The sequence below is a fragment of the Coenobita brevimanus genome, chromosome 87, assembly GCF_032717465.1.
Source record: "Coenobita brevimanus isolate Jiangsu-jjx chromosome 87, ASM3271746v2, whole genome shotgun sequence".
NCBI classification, from domain to species: domain Eukaryota; kingdom Metazoa; phylum Arthropoda; class Malacostraca; order Decapoda; family Coenobitidae; genus Coenobita; species Coenobita brevimanus.
The window spans coordinates 25912770-25927195 of record NC_137040.1 but is presented as its reverse complement, the minus strand read 5'-3'; the positions used below and the strand labels follow the sequence as shown (position 1 = coordinate 25927195).

Below are 14426 nucleotides of genomic sequence, written 5' to 3'. Positions count from 1 at the left end.
ATGTAGGTGAATTAATTTTGTACAATATATATTTGACATTATAGCCCTCCCGTAATATTCTTGTTTCAGTGACTTAACCAAACAATCGTCATTTTAGTTGAGTGCTGTAATTACTTATCTGCAATCCTGCTGACTAAGTGATCTTATTTCCTGATTGTTTAATTATTCCTTGACGTATTCGCCTGAGTGGTATAATTACGTATGTCATTAACCACCCAATTAACAAAAAAATAAAAAAAATAAACGGTCCCCTACATTCCCAGCTCCCAGGTAAGGGTCGTGTATCTGAGAGGCTTTAGATATTTCGTAACACGTCATTGTCAGCGATTTATTTTGCCTATTGCACCATAATATCCTCCTGTAATTATGTAACTATGTGCGTATTAGACCGATGGAAATAACACAGGTGAATATTAATGTGAAATTTATAGGAATAAATCGCTAAGGAGGAAGCGCTGCGAAGGATCTCATATCACTACACGACCACTGAATGTACCCCCAGTTCCAACCCACAACCGGGGCACCCCACACCACACCACACCACACCACACCGCCGCAGCCACCCGCCTCACAGTCAAACAGGGACCGGGGTGGGGGTGGCGTTGGTGGTGGTTGTGGTGGTGGTGGTGGTGGTGGTCCGAGCCGAGGCGTGTCCCTATGGGGGTCTAATGGCCTCCTTCAGCCCAGACACGGAGCCCAGGAAGGACGCGCCCATGGAGTTCTCCTTGGCGAAGCGAAGGGTGCGCAGGAAGGTCTCGCGGAAGTCCTTAGAGAAGATGCAATAGATGTAGAAGGTGACGGCGAAGTTGGTCACCTCAAGAACGTTGGCTGTGGCGCGGAATACCTGTGAGGGAGAAAGAGATAATAATAGACAGGTGGGTAGATGAAGAGAGATGAAAATTGGCTAAAGAGAAAAGAAAGAAAATAAAGGAGGAGAAAAAAAAGGATAGTGACGACAGTGCAACAATATCAGTCAAACATATAACGGAGAGCGGAAGAAGCAAACGATGAGAGACTAAGAAGACGATGAAGCAAGTGGGAATATGACTCTGGATATTGATGCAAATGGAAAATAATGGAATGCAAACATAGAGTGAAAATAATAGGAAAAGGAAAGTAGGAGATGAAGAAGGTGAAGGCGAAGTTCGGAACCTATGTAGAATGTTGTCTGTGGCTCGAAATACGTTTGGGAAAGTGGTGATAGATAGGTGAGATGATGGCGGAGGGGAAATATTGAGAAACGGACGAAGAAAGCACTAAAGAAGAGAGAAGCTGATATGGAAGTGATGAAGTACAGAGGATGAAGTGAACGTGTGAGAATGGGAAATGAAAAGTGACCCACATTAATATCATTTCCCCCATATTTTTTCATGCATGTCTGTCTGCCCATCCCATCTACATTCATCTCATCCATCTATCTCTTTATCCTGCATCAGTTAGTATCAGTATTTTTTCTACATAATCCTGCATGTCTGTCCATCCCATCCATATACATTTCATCAGTCTATCCTTTTATCTATCCTGTATCCATCATTTAGGCCACTCTCTCCATGTTTTCACTCACTTCAAAAGCTAGTGTCTCCAGGCTTTGTGTGGTGAGAAAGAACACGATGTGGATGTGCTTCTTTCTTTCTCTCCCTGCTTTCCAGTCCCTCCCTCCATCTCACTCTCCATCTGTTCATCCCTTCCATCAGTCTTCTATCCAAATATTTTACCTCAGACAATCCATTCATCCTCCTCTTTCTTCCATCAGTCTCCCCCTTCCATCTCTTGCTTCATTTATACATCCCATTCACGAGTCCTTTTACCTATTCATCGATCCCCACCAATACATCCATCCATTCATCCATCCATCCATTCATCCGTCCATCCATCCATCCATCCATCCATCCATCCATCACTCCTTTCCTTCATCCACTCATTCCATCATCAGTCTCCGATCTAGACGCATTTTGATTCCTTCCTGCTCGCACAGACCCCTCCCTCCTTCCCTCCATCCTTCCACCTATCCCTCCATCCTTCTTTCCCTTCCACCTGTCCCTCCATCCTTCTCTCCCTTCCACCTGTCCCTCCACCCTTCCACCTATCCCTCCACTCACCTCGAAGGCCACGGTGTGCCTCCAGGCCTTGTGTATGGTGAGGGAGAGGACTATCATGGGCGTCATGCACACGAAGAACAGCGTGGAAGTACCGCCTAAGAGGAACATCAGACGTGACTCCTCCGCGAATTGCCGCCTTTGTTCACCGCTCTGACGATGGGGGGTGAAGGGGGTGTGAGGGGGGTTAAGTGGTCCCTAACAACCCATAACATCCCAAGTATAGCCCTTAAATCACCACTAACTATCTAATTATCCCTTAAATCACCACTAACTAACCAGAATCCAATAAATCACCATTAATTACCCAGCCACCTTTTAAATCACCACTAACCACCATATTATCCCTTAAATCACTTCCAGTTACCAAATTATCCCTTAAATCACCACTAACTGCCCAATTACCCCCTAAATCACCACCAACTACCCCATTACCCCTCAGAATCACCTCTAGCCACCCAGTAACCCCTCTAAATCACCACTAACCACCCATTAACCCCTCCAAATCACCTCTAGCCACCCAATTACCCCCTAAATCACCACCAACTACCCAACCACCCTTCCAATCACCTTGTTAGTCATCTTGCGTCGCTTCTCACACACGGCCTTGTAGGTGCGGATGATGCGGACGTTGAGGTACACCAGGATGAGGGCTGGAACGAGCTTGAAAACCAGTTCCAGGATCCATTTGTAGGCCTGGAACCACAGCGACTCCACCATCCAGGCAGTGGGCTCCTTCAGGTGGACGATGGAGCCTGGAAAGTTTAGAGATAGTGGAGAAAGTGAGAAAATTAGAAGAGATAAAGTGAGAAAATTGGAGGAAATTTGAGATAGTAAGAAAGCTGAAGGAAAATAGAAAACAAAATTCTCTCTCTCTCTCTCTCTCTCTCTCTCTCTCTCTCTCTCTCTCTCACACACACACACACACACACACACACACACACACACACACACACACACACACACACACACACACACACACACACATTTTACACCCCCCCCCCGATATGTTTACCTTCTCACTCCCCCTCTCAGTTCGCTCGTCAAAGTTACCTCTCACCCCACCCACAGACATACATACTTCACATGCCATTCAATACGTCCATACTTCACATACTAGTCCCACCCACATTGTCCCCCACCTCCCCCACAACCAGCACTCACCTGTCACACACCCCCAGGTAAACACGTGGGCCAGATGGAGATAGGGAATGTATGGGAGAAACGTACTGATCGAAAGTAGGCAAAAAGATTAAGATTTTTTTCACTTCCCTCTCATTCTACACTCACCTACATTTCCCACTCTCCCCACTCCCCTCCCACCCACCCCCTACTCCCTTCCCACTCACCCCTTTCACCCTATAGATAAACACGTGAGGCGGGAAGAGATGGTAACAGTGTTGAGGAAGGATGGTGATGGAAAATACCTATGAAAAAATGGTGAATTAGACTACACCTTCCCTCTGTCCTACGCATTTCCCACTCCCTCACACTCCTCTCCCACTCCCCCCACTCACCCGCCTCACTCCTGCAGGTAACCACGTGGGCGAGGAAGAGGTAGGGGCTGTACAGGAGGAAGGTGGTGACGGGGATGACGGTGACTGTGACGTAGGCTCTTGCGGTGCCACACAGATTGCGTGCCAGTGCCGGGTAGCAGACGGAGAGGAACCGCTCCACCGTCAAGGCAAGTAGCATCACCACTCCTGTACCTGGGGGAGAGATGGAGGGGGCTAGAGTGAGGGATGGAGGGGGTTAGAGTGAGGGATGGAGGGGGGTAGAGTGAGGGATGAAGGGGGGTAGAGTGAGGGATGGAGGGATTAGAGTGAGGGATGGAGGGGGTTAGAGTAAGGGATGGAAGGGGTTAGAGTGAGGGATGGAGGGAGTTAGAGTGAGGGATGGAGGGGGTTAGAGTGAGGGATGGAGGGATTAGAGTGAGGGATGGAGGGGGTTAGAGTGAGGGATGGAGGGGGTTAGAGTGAGGGATGGAGGGGGTTAGAGTGAGGGATGGAGGGGGTTAGAGTGAGGGATGGAGGGATTAGAGTGAGGGATGGAGGGATTAGAGTGAGGGATGGAGGGGGTTAGAGTCAGGGATGGAGTGTGGGATGGAGGGGTTAGGGTGAGGGATGAAGGGAGTTAGATCAGTTTGTCTCAAACTTTTTCACTTCATTCCTTGTGGGGTTCATATCCTTGAGGCTCCCCTTCACTCTTTTCTCAAGCCACGGATGAATAATGATGAAAAAAAATGTGTTGGTGTTTTGTATTTAGCGCTTACAGCCATCAGTCAGAATGCATATTTTTTTTTTACATATCAGTGGGATGGATGACTTTATGACACTTTGCGTTCACTCAGTCACTGGATTCGAGGCTGAGGCACTGATAACGCACATCTCATATCTGGGTCCACATCCAACCGGTTTAGGCTTTGACTTTTAATGTGTAGAAGGGTGGAGAAGCCAGTGTCACTGAAATATGTTGTGGAAAGTGGCAAAAGTACTCATAAGTGCGATTTTACAGACACACACGTTGATTTACCACTTACACTAACCCTCCAATTGCTCCTTAAAATTCTGCCAGTGCCCCCTTGCTGGCCATGGCTCCCAGTTTGAGATCCAGTGAGTTAGAGTGAGAGATGGAGAGAAAGAGTGAGAGAAAGAGAGAGGGAGGGCAGTGAGGAAAGTTTGAGATACAGAGAGGTAGAGGATAGGGGCGGTGGTGAGGTAAGGAAAGAGAGAAGATAGTAAGTGAGAGTTTGGAGATCAGAAGGAATGAGAGAGAGAGAGAGAGAGAGAGAGAGAGAGAGTAGAGGGTGAGAGAGTGGGAGAGAGGAGTATATGGAAGACGAATACCGAATGAGACATAGCCAGCCGGACAGACAGACAGATGGATAGAAGTGTAGGTAGTTAGATAGAATGACAGACAAACTTTAAGGGTAAATGGATGAGTGAGGGGAGGGGAGAGCGGGAGGGGGAGTGGGGAGGGGGAGAAAGAGGGGGGGAGGATTAGAAACTTGAAGGTGTAAAATTAAGGGATATGAGTTGGGGTGGATAAATGAGAGAGAGAGAGGGAGAGAGAGAGAGAGAGAGAGAATTTAAGGCCAATACGTTCAAGCACAGTGAGGTGAGGAATAGGAGTGAGAGAGAGGGATACGGTGAAAGGATGTGGAATTGGGTGAGAGAGAGAGAGAGAGAGAGAGGTAAGTTTGATGAGAGGACTGAAAGTGGGAGTGAGAAGGTAAACATATCGGGTGTGTGTAAAATGTGTGTGTGTGTGTGTGTGTGTGTGTGTGTGTGTGTGTGAGAGAGAGAGAGAGAGAGAGAGTTATTCGCCTTGGAGCAAATGTGAGGGAGAGAGTGAGAGAATGAGGGACAGAAAAAGAGAGAGGGAAGGCGATGATAGGGTGATACGGGAGGGCAGATGATGATTGAACCGAGAGAGAGAGAGAGGAAATAAATCAATAAAATAAAATCGTTTTGCAGTTGGGAAGAATATAATTAAATTGACCTCCATGGGCTTGAATTTTTTTTTTTTTTTTTTAACAAGAGTAATTAACTTTTTGCCATGATTACAAAGCTCTTAATTTCTGTTACAAAAAACGTTTATTAGTATTGATAATTTTACCAAATGTTTATTATTATTATTATTATTATATTGTTATGAAGTATACCAAACGTTTATTATTAGCACTACCAAATGTTTATTATTATTAATACTTGCAAACGTCTCTTATTATTTGTATTCCAAACGTTTTTTTTAAATAATTTTACCAAATATTATTTTCACGATCATACATTTATTATTGTTATTACTGCATCCAAAGGGTTGTTATAGTTGCACATTTAACCAAACGTTTATTTATTATTATTCATGCATCAGAACGTATAATTTATTAATTATACCAAATGTTTATTACTAATACTACCAAATATCTATTAGTAATAATAATTATACCCTTAATTATATTACTTTTAATTATATATTATTATTTATATATATAATTATACCATTAATTATAATTATTAATTATATCAAACGTTTCTTTTTATTACTGCATCGAAACGTTTATTATTATTGTTATACCAGACGTTCAGTACTTGCACTAACCATACCATCGACGTAAGTTACAGCATCCATCGATTCTAAACGAGGGCAGTGTTAGCCAGATTCGTATAGGTAATATGGAAGTTACCTTCATCATCGAGATATATAAATCCCTCTCCAGGATTACCTTGCCGCCCTCGTTGCTGCTGCTGATGTACTCGAACGCCGATGTCCATGTTAATGCTAGTTTATTTAATGTGAGAAAAACAGATCCAGGAGAACGGTGGGATAGTCTGATTTCTTCACAGTCAGACCTTAATGAACGAGCACAGATGATCGCAGATGGCATCGTGTAGTTGCTGGATGCGGTAGGTTGAGTAGAGGAAGTTACCCTTCATAATTATAGTCTTCGAATTCCAGGGGAGGAGCAACTGCAGAAGAGTCGAATTGATAACCCAGTGTCTTTGCTGATTTATACCAGCAGATCCAGTGAGTTCCTGGACCCTGTATTGAATCGAGGTTCAGTATACAGCATTCCCGTTCCTTTGGAGACTGGTAGAGTGTGTGTCTTGTGAGAGCACCGAGAATCACGCACCCCAAATATTACATTACGGATGAGAGCCATTGCACAACAAACACTAACATATCAAAGCCATATCTGTCCACTTTTCATTGCTTCTGCGAGTTTTTTTTTCTTTTTTTCGTAAGTGGGGCTGACTTCCCCAAAAACCATGGTTGGAAAATTATTTATTGCAGAAGACCTTCCTAGTAACCCAAGGAACTTACCTGGCAAGCTTCATTCCGATCTAGCAAATAGCCTTGGAGGAGTTAAAGCGCACACACACACACACACACACACACACACACACACACACACACACACACACACACACACACACACACACACACACACACACTCCTTAAGCTGTCTAAAGTCTATGGATTTTCACTCCCAACATCATTTACCTCAGTATATTCACGCAGACCCAAATTGTGAAGATGGAAGCATTAATTTTCATTCACCCCTCGAAAAAAAAAAAATCCAGTAAATGTAAATAATAGTAATTACAGCGCTGATCCTAATTAAGCTGGAGCCTGAGAATCCTTAATAATAATTTGTTTGGATAATAGTCGTGGCGGAGAATATTGCAGGGGTGAGAGAGAGGGGAATTTAATAGGATTGTCGACTTTGTGCTGTACCGGGATTAAACGTAATGACCAATTCACTGACGGTATATATAGTTTCTCTCTCTCTCTCTCTCTGTATGTTTGTTTGTATCCTTAAGCACTTCTTTGTTAGGTCTTACATACTTTTCACCTCATTTATTGATAACAGATCAGAGTTAGGATAATGATGATATGATGATGATAATTGTATGTGTGTATTTTTGTGTGTGTGACTTTGTGTGTTTGTGTGAGTGTTTGCCTGTTTTTTTTTATGTGTGTAATCATTCCTGTCTGACGGTCATCACACACACACACACACACACACACACACACACACACACACACACACACACACACACACACACACACACACACACACACACACACACACACACACACACACACACACACACACAATTTCGCCAACAGGAAATTAGAAACCTCGTCTTGGGAAGCATCGTACCTGCTTTACTGAAAATATTGTACAGTTGGCCCCTCGAGTATCGTATGTTGCTGTAATGATCTTCTCTCTCTCTCTCTCTCTCTCTCTCTCTCTCTCTCTCTCTCTCTCTCTCTCTCTCTCTCTCTCTCTCACTGACGACATCTTTTAGGTACGATATTCTTCTTCCTTCTGCCTGTGGGTGACTCTACACTGAGTGACAAGCCAAATGGTTTCCTGAACACCAGGAAACCATTTACTACGCTAGGTGGTAACCATATAACCAAATTTTGGCGCCTGGTGGTTTAGTGGGTAATAGTTGCACTCCAGTCGGATTGAGCCGGTGAAGGTTTATATCCAAGGGTTGGTTGGGGTTGATTGCTTATGTATTGCCACTCAGGGATGAGAGGCTGGTCACTCATCTTAAATGTCGGGACCAACTGCCTAGCCCCGGGCTCCTACGCTCCTCATGGGGAAATGTAGGATTGGATGATGGATTGATGGATGGATTAGCAAAATTAATAAGTTTTCGTTCTACCTGTGCAATTTTAAATTTTGTGTGTGTGTGTGTGTGTGTGTGTGTGTGTGTGTGTGTGTGTGTGTGTGTGTGAGAGAGAGAGAGAGAGAGAGAGAGAAGGATGGAATGAGTGACGAAGGGAGGGACTGATGGAGCCCTATTTACGGACCGCCTTGGAGACTCGTACAGAAGTCAGGTCAGGTCAGCTTAGGTTCCATTATATTACATTAAGTTACATTGCTTTAGGTATATCTCACCGATGCAAGAGTTTCCGAAGTAGAGGACGAAGTGGGCGTGGAAGGCGGCGACGTAGTAAGATGACCAGCGCCCCGCCTCGTGAGTCAGGACGCGGTGGGTGAAGGGGATGGCACAGAGCAGGGCGAAGAGGGAGGCCGCGGCGTAACCTGTGGGGGCAGAGGGAGAGAGGTTAGGTGAGAGAGAGAGAGAGAGAGGGGGGGGAGGTTAGATGACAGGGGGAGGTGAGGTGAGAAATGGAGAGGTTAAGTGAGGGAGGGATGGTTAGGTGAGAGAGAAGGGAGGAGGGATTGTGGTGAGGAGAGAGAGAGAGAGAGAGAGTAGGAAATGAAAGGAGGAGAGTAGGAGATTATGGAGATGAAAGGAGGGAGATACAAGATGATAGCACACAGCAAGAGAAACAGGAGGGGGAGACAGAACTTGATGTATGAGGCAAAGGGAGAAAATTGAGGCTGGCAGAAATAGAAAATAAAACGATAGATTAGTATTAAATAGAAAAAAAACAAAAAAAAACATTAGTTTGTCGATTAACCCATAACATACGCCAACCAAACTTTCCAACTAATCCGACGGGAAAAAGTAAGTCAGACCATGTAGCATATGAAAAATGTCTTGCAAATTCCATAGAAAAGAGGAATTTAATACACATCCTGTATTATTTTAATGTTTAGAAGAAAATAACATCACGGGAAAAGAGAGAGAGAGAGAGAGAGAGAATATACTGTACAGTCGCTGAAAAAGTTATTGGTACACAGCGCGAAACAATTTGACACGAAGAGCGGCGACTGTTGGAAAATGCTCGATTATTTTTTTTTTCCACGTCAGTAAATTTTCATATGTAAGGATGCCATTTTCTATCGCTTGTTTGTGCCATTTTCTATCGCTTGTTTGTGCCATTTTATATTGCCTATTTGTGCCATTTTATATCACTTGTTCGTGCCATTTTATATCGCTTGTTTGTGCCGTTTTAATCGCTTGTTTGTGCCATTTTATATCGTTTGCTTTTGTCATTTTATATCTATTGTGCCGTGTTATAACAGGTGGACAGATAGATCGACAGATAGAAACGGATAGATAGATAGATAGATAGAAACGAATAAATTGTAAAATAGGGACTTGGATGAATAGACAGATAGTTAGTAACATGAATAGATAGAGACAGAACCAGATAAACAGAAAGATAAAAATGGATGGAAAGAGCCAGATGGATAGATAGTTAGGCAGAGATAGAAAGGAATAAAGACAGACAGATAGAAAGGACAAAATAGATAAGCAGACAGATAGAAACGGATGAGTAGATAGATAGATAGATAGGTAGATGGATGGATAAGGGAATTAGATAGAGCAAGAGGGAAAAAATAAGGAAAGATATTAGTTTGGAGAAGCCAGGTAAATCCTACCTTGATGAACAGGTGTTAATTACTTCCCAGTACAGGTAGAGAGAGAGAGAGAGAGAGAGAGAGAGAGAGAGAGAGAGAGAGAATGGAAAGGGTGTGTGAAAGTGAAATGTGTGTGAATGTGTATTAGAGAGAGAGAGAGAGAGAGAGAGAGAGAGAGAGAGAGAGATGTATATGGTAATCTATCATTTTAAGATCAATAGGGAAGACAGGGAGTTGACAAGGAATTGGGGTCATAAAGGAAGAGAGAGAGAGAGAGCAAAGGAATGAATGGAGAGGGGGAGGGAATGAGAGTAGACGTAAAGGAAGGAAGGAAGGAGGGAGGAAAGGAGGAAATGAGAGTGGATGCAAAGGAAAGGGAGAGAGGGAGGGAAGGAGAGAAGGAGCGAATGAAGAAGAGGAAAGAGGAGAGTAAGGATGAGTTACAGGAAAATACAAGGAAAATTTATACTTCAAAAGGTCCTACGAACCATACCAAGGAGGGAATATGAGGGGGAGACAGAAGGAGGGAGGGAAAGAATTGGAGAGGAAAGGAAGAGGGAGTGAAAGTAGGAGGGGAGGAAGGAAGTTGGGAGAGGGTAAGAGAAGAGAGATGAGAGAAGGAAGGAGGGAAGGCAGAGAGAGAAGGTGAAGGAGTGAGGGAGTGTAGGAAATGAGGAAGGAAGACAAGGAAGAGAGAGAGAGAGAGTAGATTGTAATAAAGTATCTTTTGATGCCTTATAATTTCCTCTCTCTCTCTCTCTCTCTCTCTCATCACCTGTTGCTTCCCTCTCTTTCTTCACACCACTCCTCTTTCTTTCTCCTCTTATTTCTCTTTAACCCCTTCCAGTTTTCCTTTTTTCCCTCTTCTTTTTTTCCTCCTTTTTCTTCTCATCATTTTTTTCCTGCTCTCCCCTTTCCTTCTCTCTTCTCCTGTCTTCTTTCTTCTCTCATTCTTCCTCTCTCCTTTTTTTTTTCCCTACCCTTCTCCTTTCTCCTTCCTCACTTAAGCTTCTCTCTTTCCTTCCTTCCTCTTCTCTCTTTTCTTCCTCTCTCTTCTGTCTTTCCTTCCTCCCTCTTCTCTCTTTTCTTCCTCTCTCTTTTCTTCCCCCCTTTTGCTGTGTCTTTTCCTCCCTTTCTTTTTTCACTCATTTCTCTATCCTTGTTTGTTTCTTTTTCTTCCCCTCCCATTCTTCTCTCTCTCTCTCTCTCTAAGTAAAGTGGCTCGTATCTCAGTGGGAGGGAAGGTTATGTCAGCAGAGAGAGAGGGAGGGAGGGAGGGAGGGAAAAAAAGAGGAAGGAAGGAAAGAAAGAAGGAAGGAGGGTAGGAAGGAAGGAAGAAAGGAAAGAGAAGGCCGGAAGGCAAGAAGGAAGGAAAGTGAAGAGAAAGTATAAGGAAGAAAAGAAGGAAGGTGGGAAGGAAGGAAGAATGAAGGAAGGGTGATTGGGTACATATAGAAGGAGGTAAGGAAAAATTAAGGAATTCAAGATGTAAGGAAAAGAAGAAAGGAAAAGAAGAACAGCGTGGATAAGGAAGGAAGGCAGAGAGGAAGACAGGTTGTTGAAACGGAAGAAGTGACAAAAATATGAGTGAGAACAAGGGAAGGAAGGATGGAAGGTTGGATGGTTGTATGTATGTATGGAGAGAGAGAGAGAGAGAATGAACAAATCTTCCAGTATCTTGTCTTTACAGGAAAAAGCAAAATCCTATAGTGCTTTCACCTTAACTTGGCCCAGATTTTCGCCGTTTTGTTGCTATTTTACGTAATTCACTGTAAAAAATGCTACGGCTCTGTATCCTCTCCATCGCACTTCTTCGTGACTAGCATCACATTCATACTTAATTTATTTCTACGCTTCAGTATTCAAGATGGAGAGACGCCTGTTTTGGATCTTTAGTGGTAGCAGTGGTGGTGGTTATGGTAGTTGTGGTGGTAGTAGATGTGGTAGTTGTGGTTGTTGTACAGCACAGGAAATTACCGAAATTACTTGCATACGTAACAGAGTAAAATTTTAAATATCCTTAACCAATGTTTCGTTGAAGGTGCGGTGGTAAATAATAATAATAATAATAATAATGATAATAATATTAGTAGTAGTAGTAGTAGTAGTAATAATAATAATAATAATAATAATAAGTGCTAAATTATGATAATGATGCAAGAACAGTAATGACCTCAACAGCTACTACTACTAGTTGTAGCACTCCTGTTACTAGTACTACTATCAATACTAGCACTAACACTAATAATAATAATAATAATAATAATAATAATAATAATAATGGGGATGATGATGATAATGATGATGATAGGATTAATAATAACTAACAAACAAACATGGCGAGACCTACTCCGCACCTTCTTTACCCCTACACAGTTGTTTATACACGGGTTTTATTCGCCCCTGTGTAGAGTACAACTCTCATGTGTGGGAAGGCTCCCCACATACAGCTCTTCTCAACAAGGTGAAGTCAAAGGCTTTCCTTCTCATTAACTCTTCTCCTCTTATTGGCATCCTTAAACCTCTGTCTGTTCGCCGCACTGTTGCATCTTTATCTCTTTTCTGTCGCTATTTCAGTGGTCACTGTCTGCTTGCATCCCTCCACCACTACGGAGGGCGACAAGCACTTGTCTAGCAACAAACTCTCATCCTTTTTCTGCCCAGCTCTCTAATACAAGAGTTTACCGCTACTCTCAGTCCTGTATGCAGCAGGTCAACTCTGGAACTGTTTCCGACTGTCTGTATTTCCTACTGCCAATATCCTCCAGTCTTTCAAACGCAGTGTGTCCTGGCATCTCGACATGAAGAGATTTTGAGTTTGGCTCTCTGTTATCTTGTTTTTATTCTTTTTATGGGAGGGAACAATCCTGCGAACTTCTGGCCTTTGGTTCCTTTTTCCTTGCATAAAAAAAGGCATTCAAATTTACCCTTTTAGAACCGATAACTTCATTCATACGCCTACCAGACCTAATTATTCACCTTTTTTATACACTTTTCAAACAGGTACATCAAACCCAGCTTTCATTAGCCCCTATATTATTAATTGTCCATCCCAGCTTTCAATGTAATAGTTTGCTGGTAGGCTGAGGAATAAAGTCATCGTTGGGAAGGGGTGTACCACTAGCTTGCAATCCCCGTGGTGTATTTGACGGTAATAAAAACGAGGCAAAAAAATTGTAAACAAAGGAAAGATACAAGGAAAAATACAGATCCAAATAACGAGTGAATTATTTTAACCCTTTTTTTATTTAATTAATTGTACCGTAGTATTTTTTTTTAGTGATTCCTAAGGTGTGTGTGCAAAAATACAGCGGCCACATAAGGCAATTAAATAACTTTCCCTGACGTAGAGTAAAAGAAAAAATGGTTTATCATAAGCTTCGCGTTTTCTGCGTCATCCGATTGTGAGAAAATGTGTGGAGGCAACAATCCCCCTCCCCTTCTCCCCTCCACCCTTCCATCTCCCCTGCCCGCCTCCCACCATCCCCCTCTCCCTTCCCCGTACGTTCCTCCCCTCCCACCCGTTGTCCCCCTCCCTACCTCTCCTTCCTTCCCCTGCTTGCATCCCTACCCACAATCCCTCAGTAGCCAGGTCTTCGTGTACGCAAGACGGGTGTAAGGACGCGTTGGGGTAGTGCGGCGTGTTTGGCGGGTTTTACGGTGTTTGGCGGCAACTGTGCGTAAGGATGATATGACAGGACGAGTACTGATGACGAGGGAGCAGCATAATCGTCACCACGCGCCGAGGTAAGGTAAAATATGAGCCACGGGGCCCAAGCCTGCATCACCTTTCGTCCCTGCCCGTTGCTTAAATTTTGACTCCATTTTCGTTCCCAGTACGCTATGAATCCTCAATTTTTCCCTTGATTTAGTGCTAGTTTCATGAAGTTTGATAGCTAGGCGTTTGTTTTTGCATATTATTGAAAGGATTTAATGACCGATGATTGAGTTAGAGAAGGATTAATTGTGGTGTGTGTGATTGTGGTCCCCAATGGCGTCTTTGCCCGGCGTTAAATTTCACCTCCATTTTTGTTCCCATTACGCTATGAATCCTCATTTTTTTTCCTGGATTTAGCAGTAGTTTCATGAAGTTTGACATCTTGGCGTTTGTTTTTGCATATTATTGAGGGGATGTAATGACCGATGATTGGGTTAGAGAAGGATTAATAGTGGAGTGTGTGTTTGTGCTCTCCAATGGCGCCCGGCGTTGAAATTTCCACTCCATTGTCTTTCCCAGGCGGCCATGAATCCACTGTTTTCCATGACCTACGGCCATTTTAATTAAGTTTCATGTCCCTAGGCTTGGATTTGCGTATTACTTAGGGGATTAAATGACCGATGATTGGGGTAATATAAGATTAATAGGAAAGTGTCTGCGTTCATACATCGTCTCCGGCCATTGTTGCCCAAATTTCGAGTCACCTTTCTTTCCCCCTAGGTTATGAATCCGACATTTATCCCTTTGATCTAGTGCTACTTTCATTAAGTTTGATGTCTCTTGATTTGATTTCGTAAGTTATTGAGGGGATTTAATG

At 43.4% G+C, this 14426-nt stretch overlaps 1 protein-coding gene across 1 annotated transcript in view; it reads right to left on the bottom strand.

The window, feature by feature from the left end:
- Window positions 1–655: 655 nt before the first annotated feature.
- LOC145411000 (putative G-protein coupled receptor B0563.6) overlaps window positions 656–14426 on the bottom strand; it is an 86993-nt gene continuing 73222 nt past the window's right edge. The window contains exons 2-6 of the mRNA XM_080281059.1: window positions 8515–8661; window positions 3614–3805; window positions 2652–2851; window positions 2100–2249; window positions 656–844 (exon numbers count right to left, since the gene is read on the bottom strand). Of these exons, the coding sequence (XP_080137185.1) occupies window positions 656–844; window positions 2100–2249; window positions 2652–2851; window positions 3614–3805; window positions 8515–8661 (878 nt within the window). The remainder of the gene's footprint in view (window positions 845–2099; window positions 2250–2651; window positions 2852–3613; window positions 3806–8514; window positions 8662–14426) is intronic.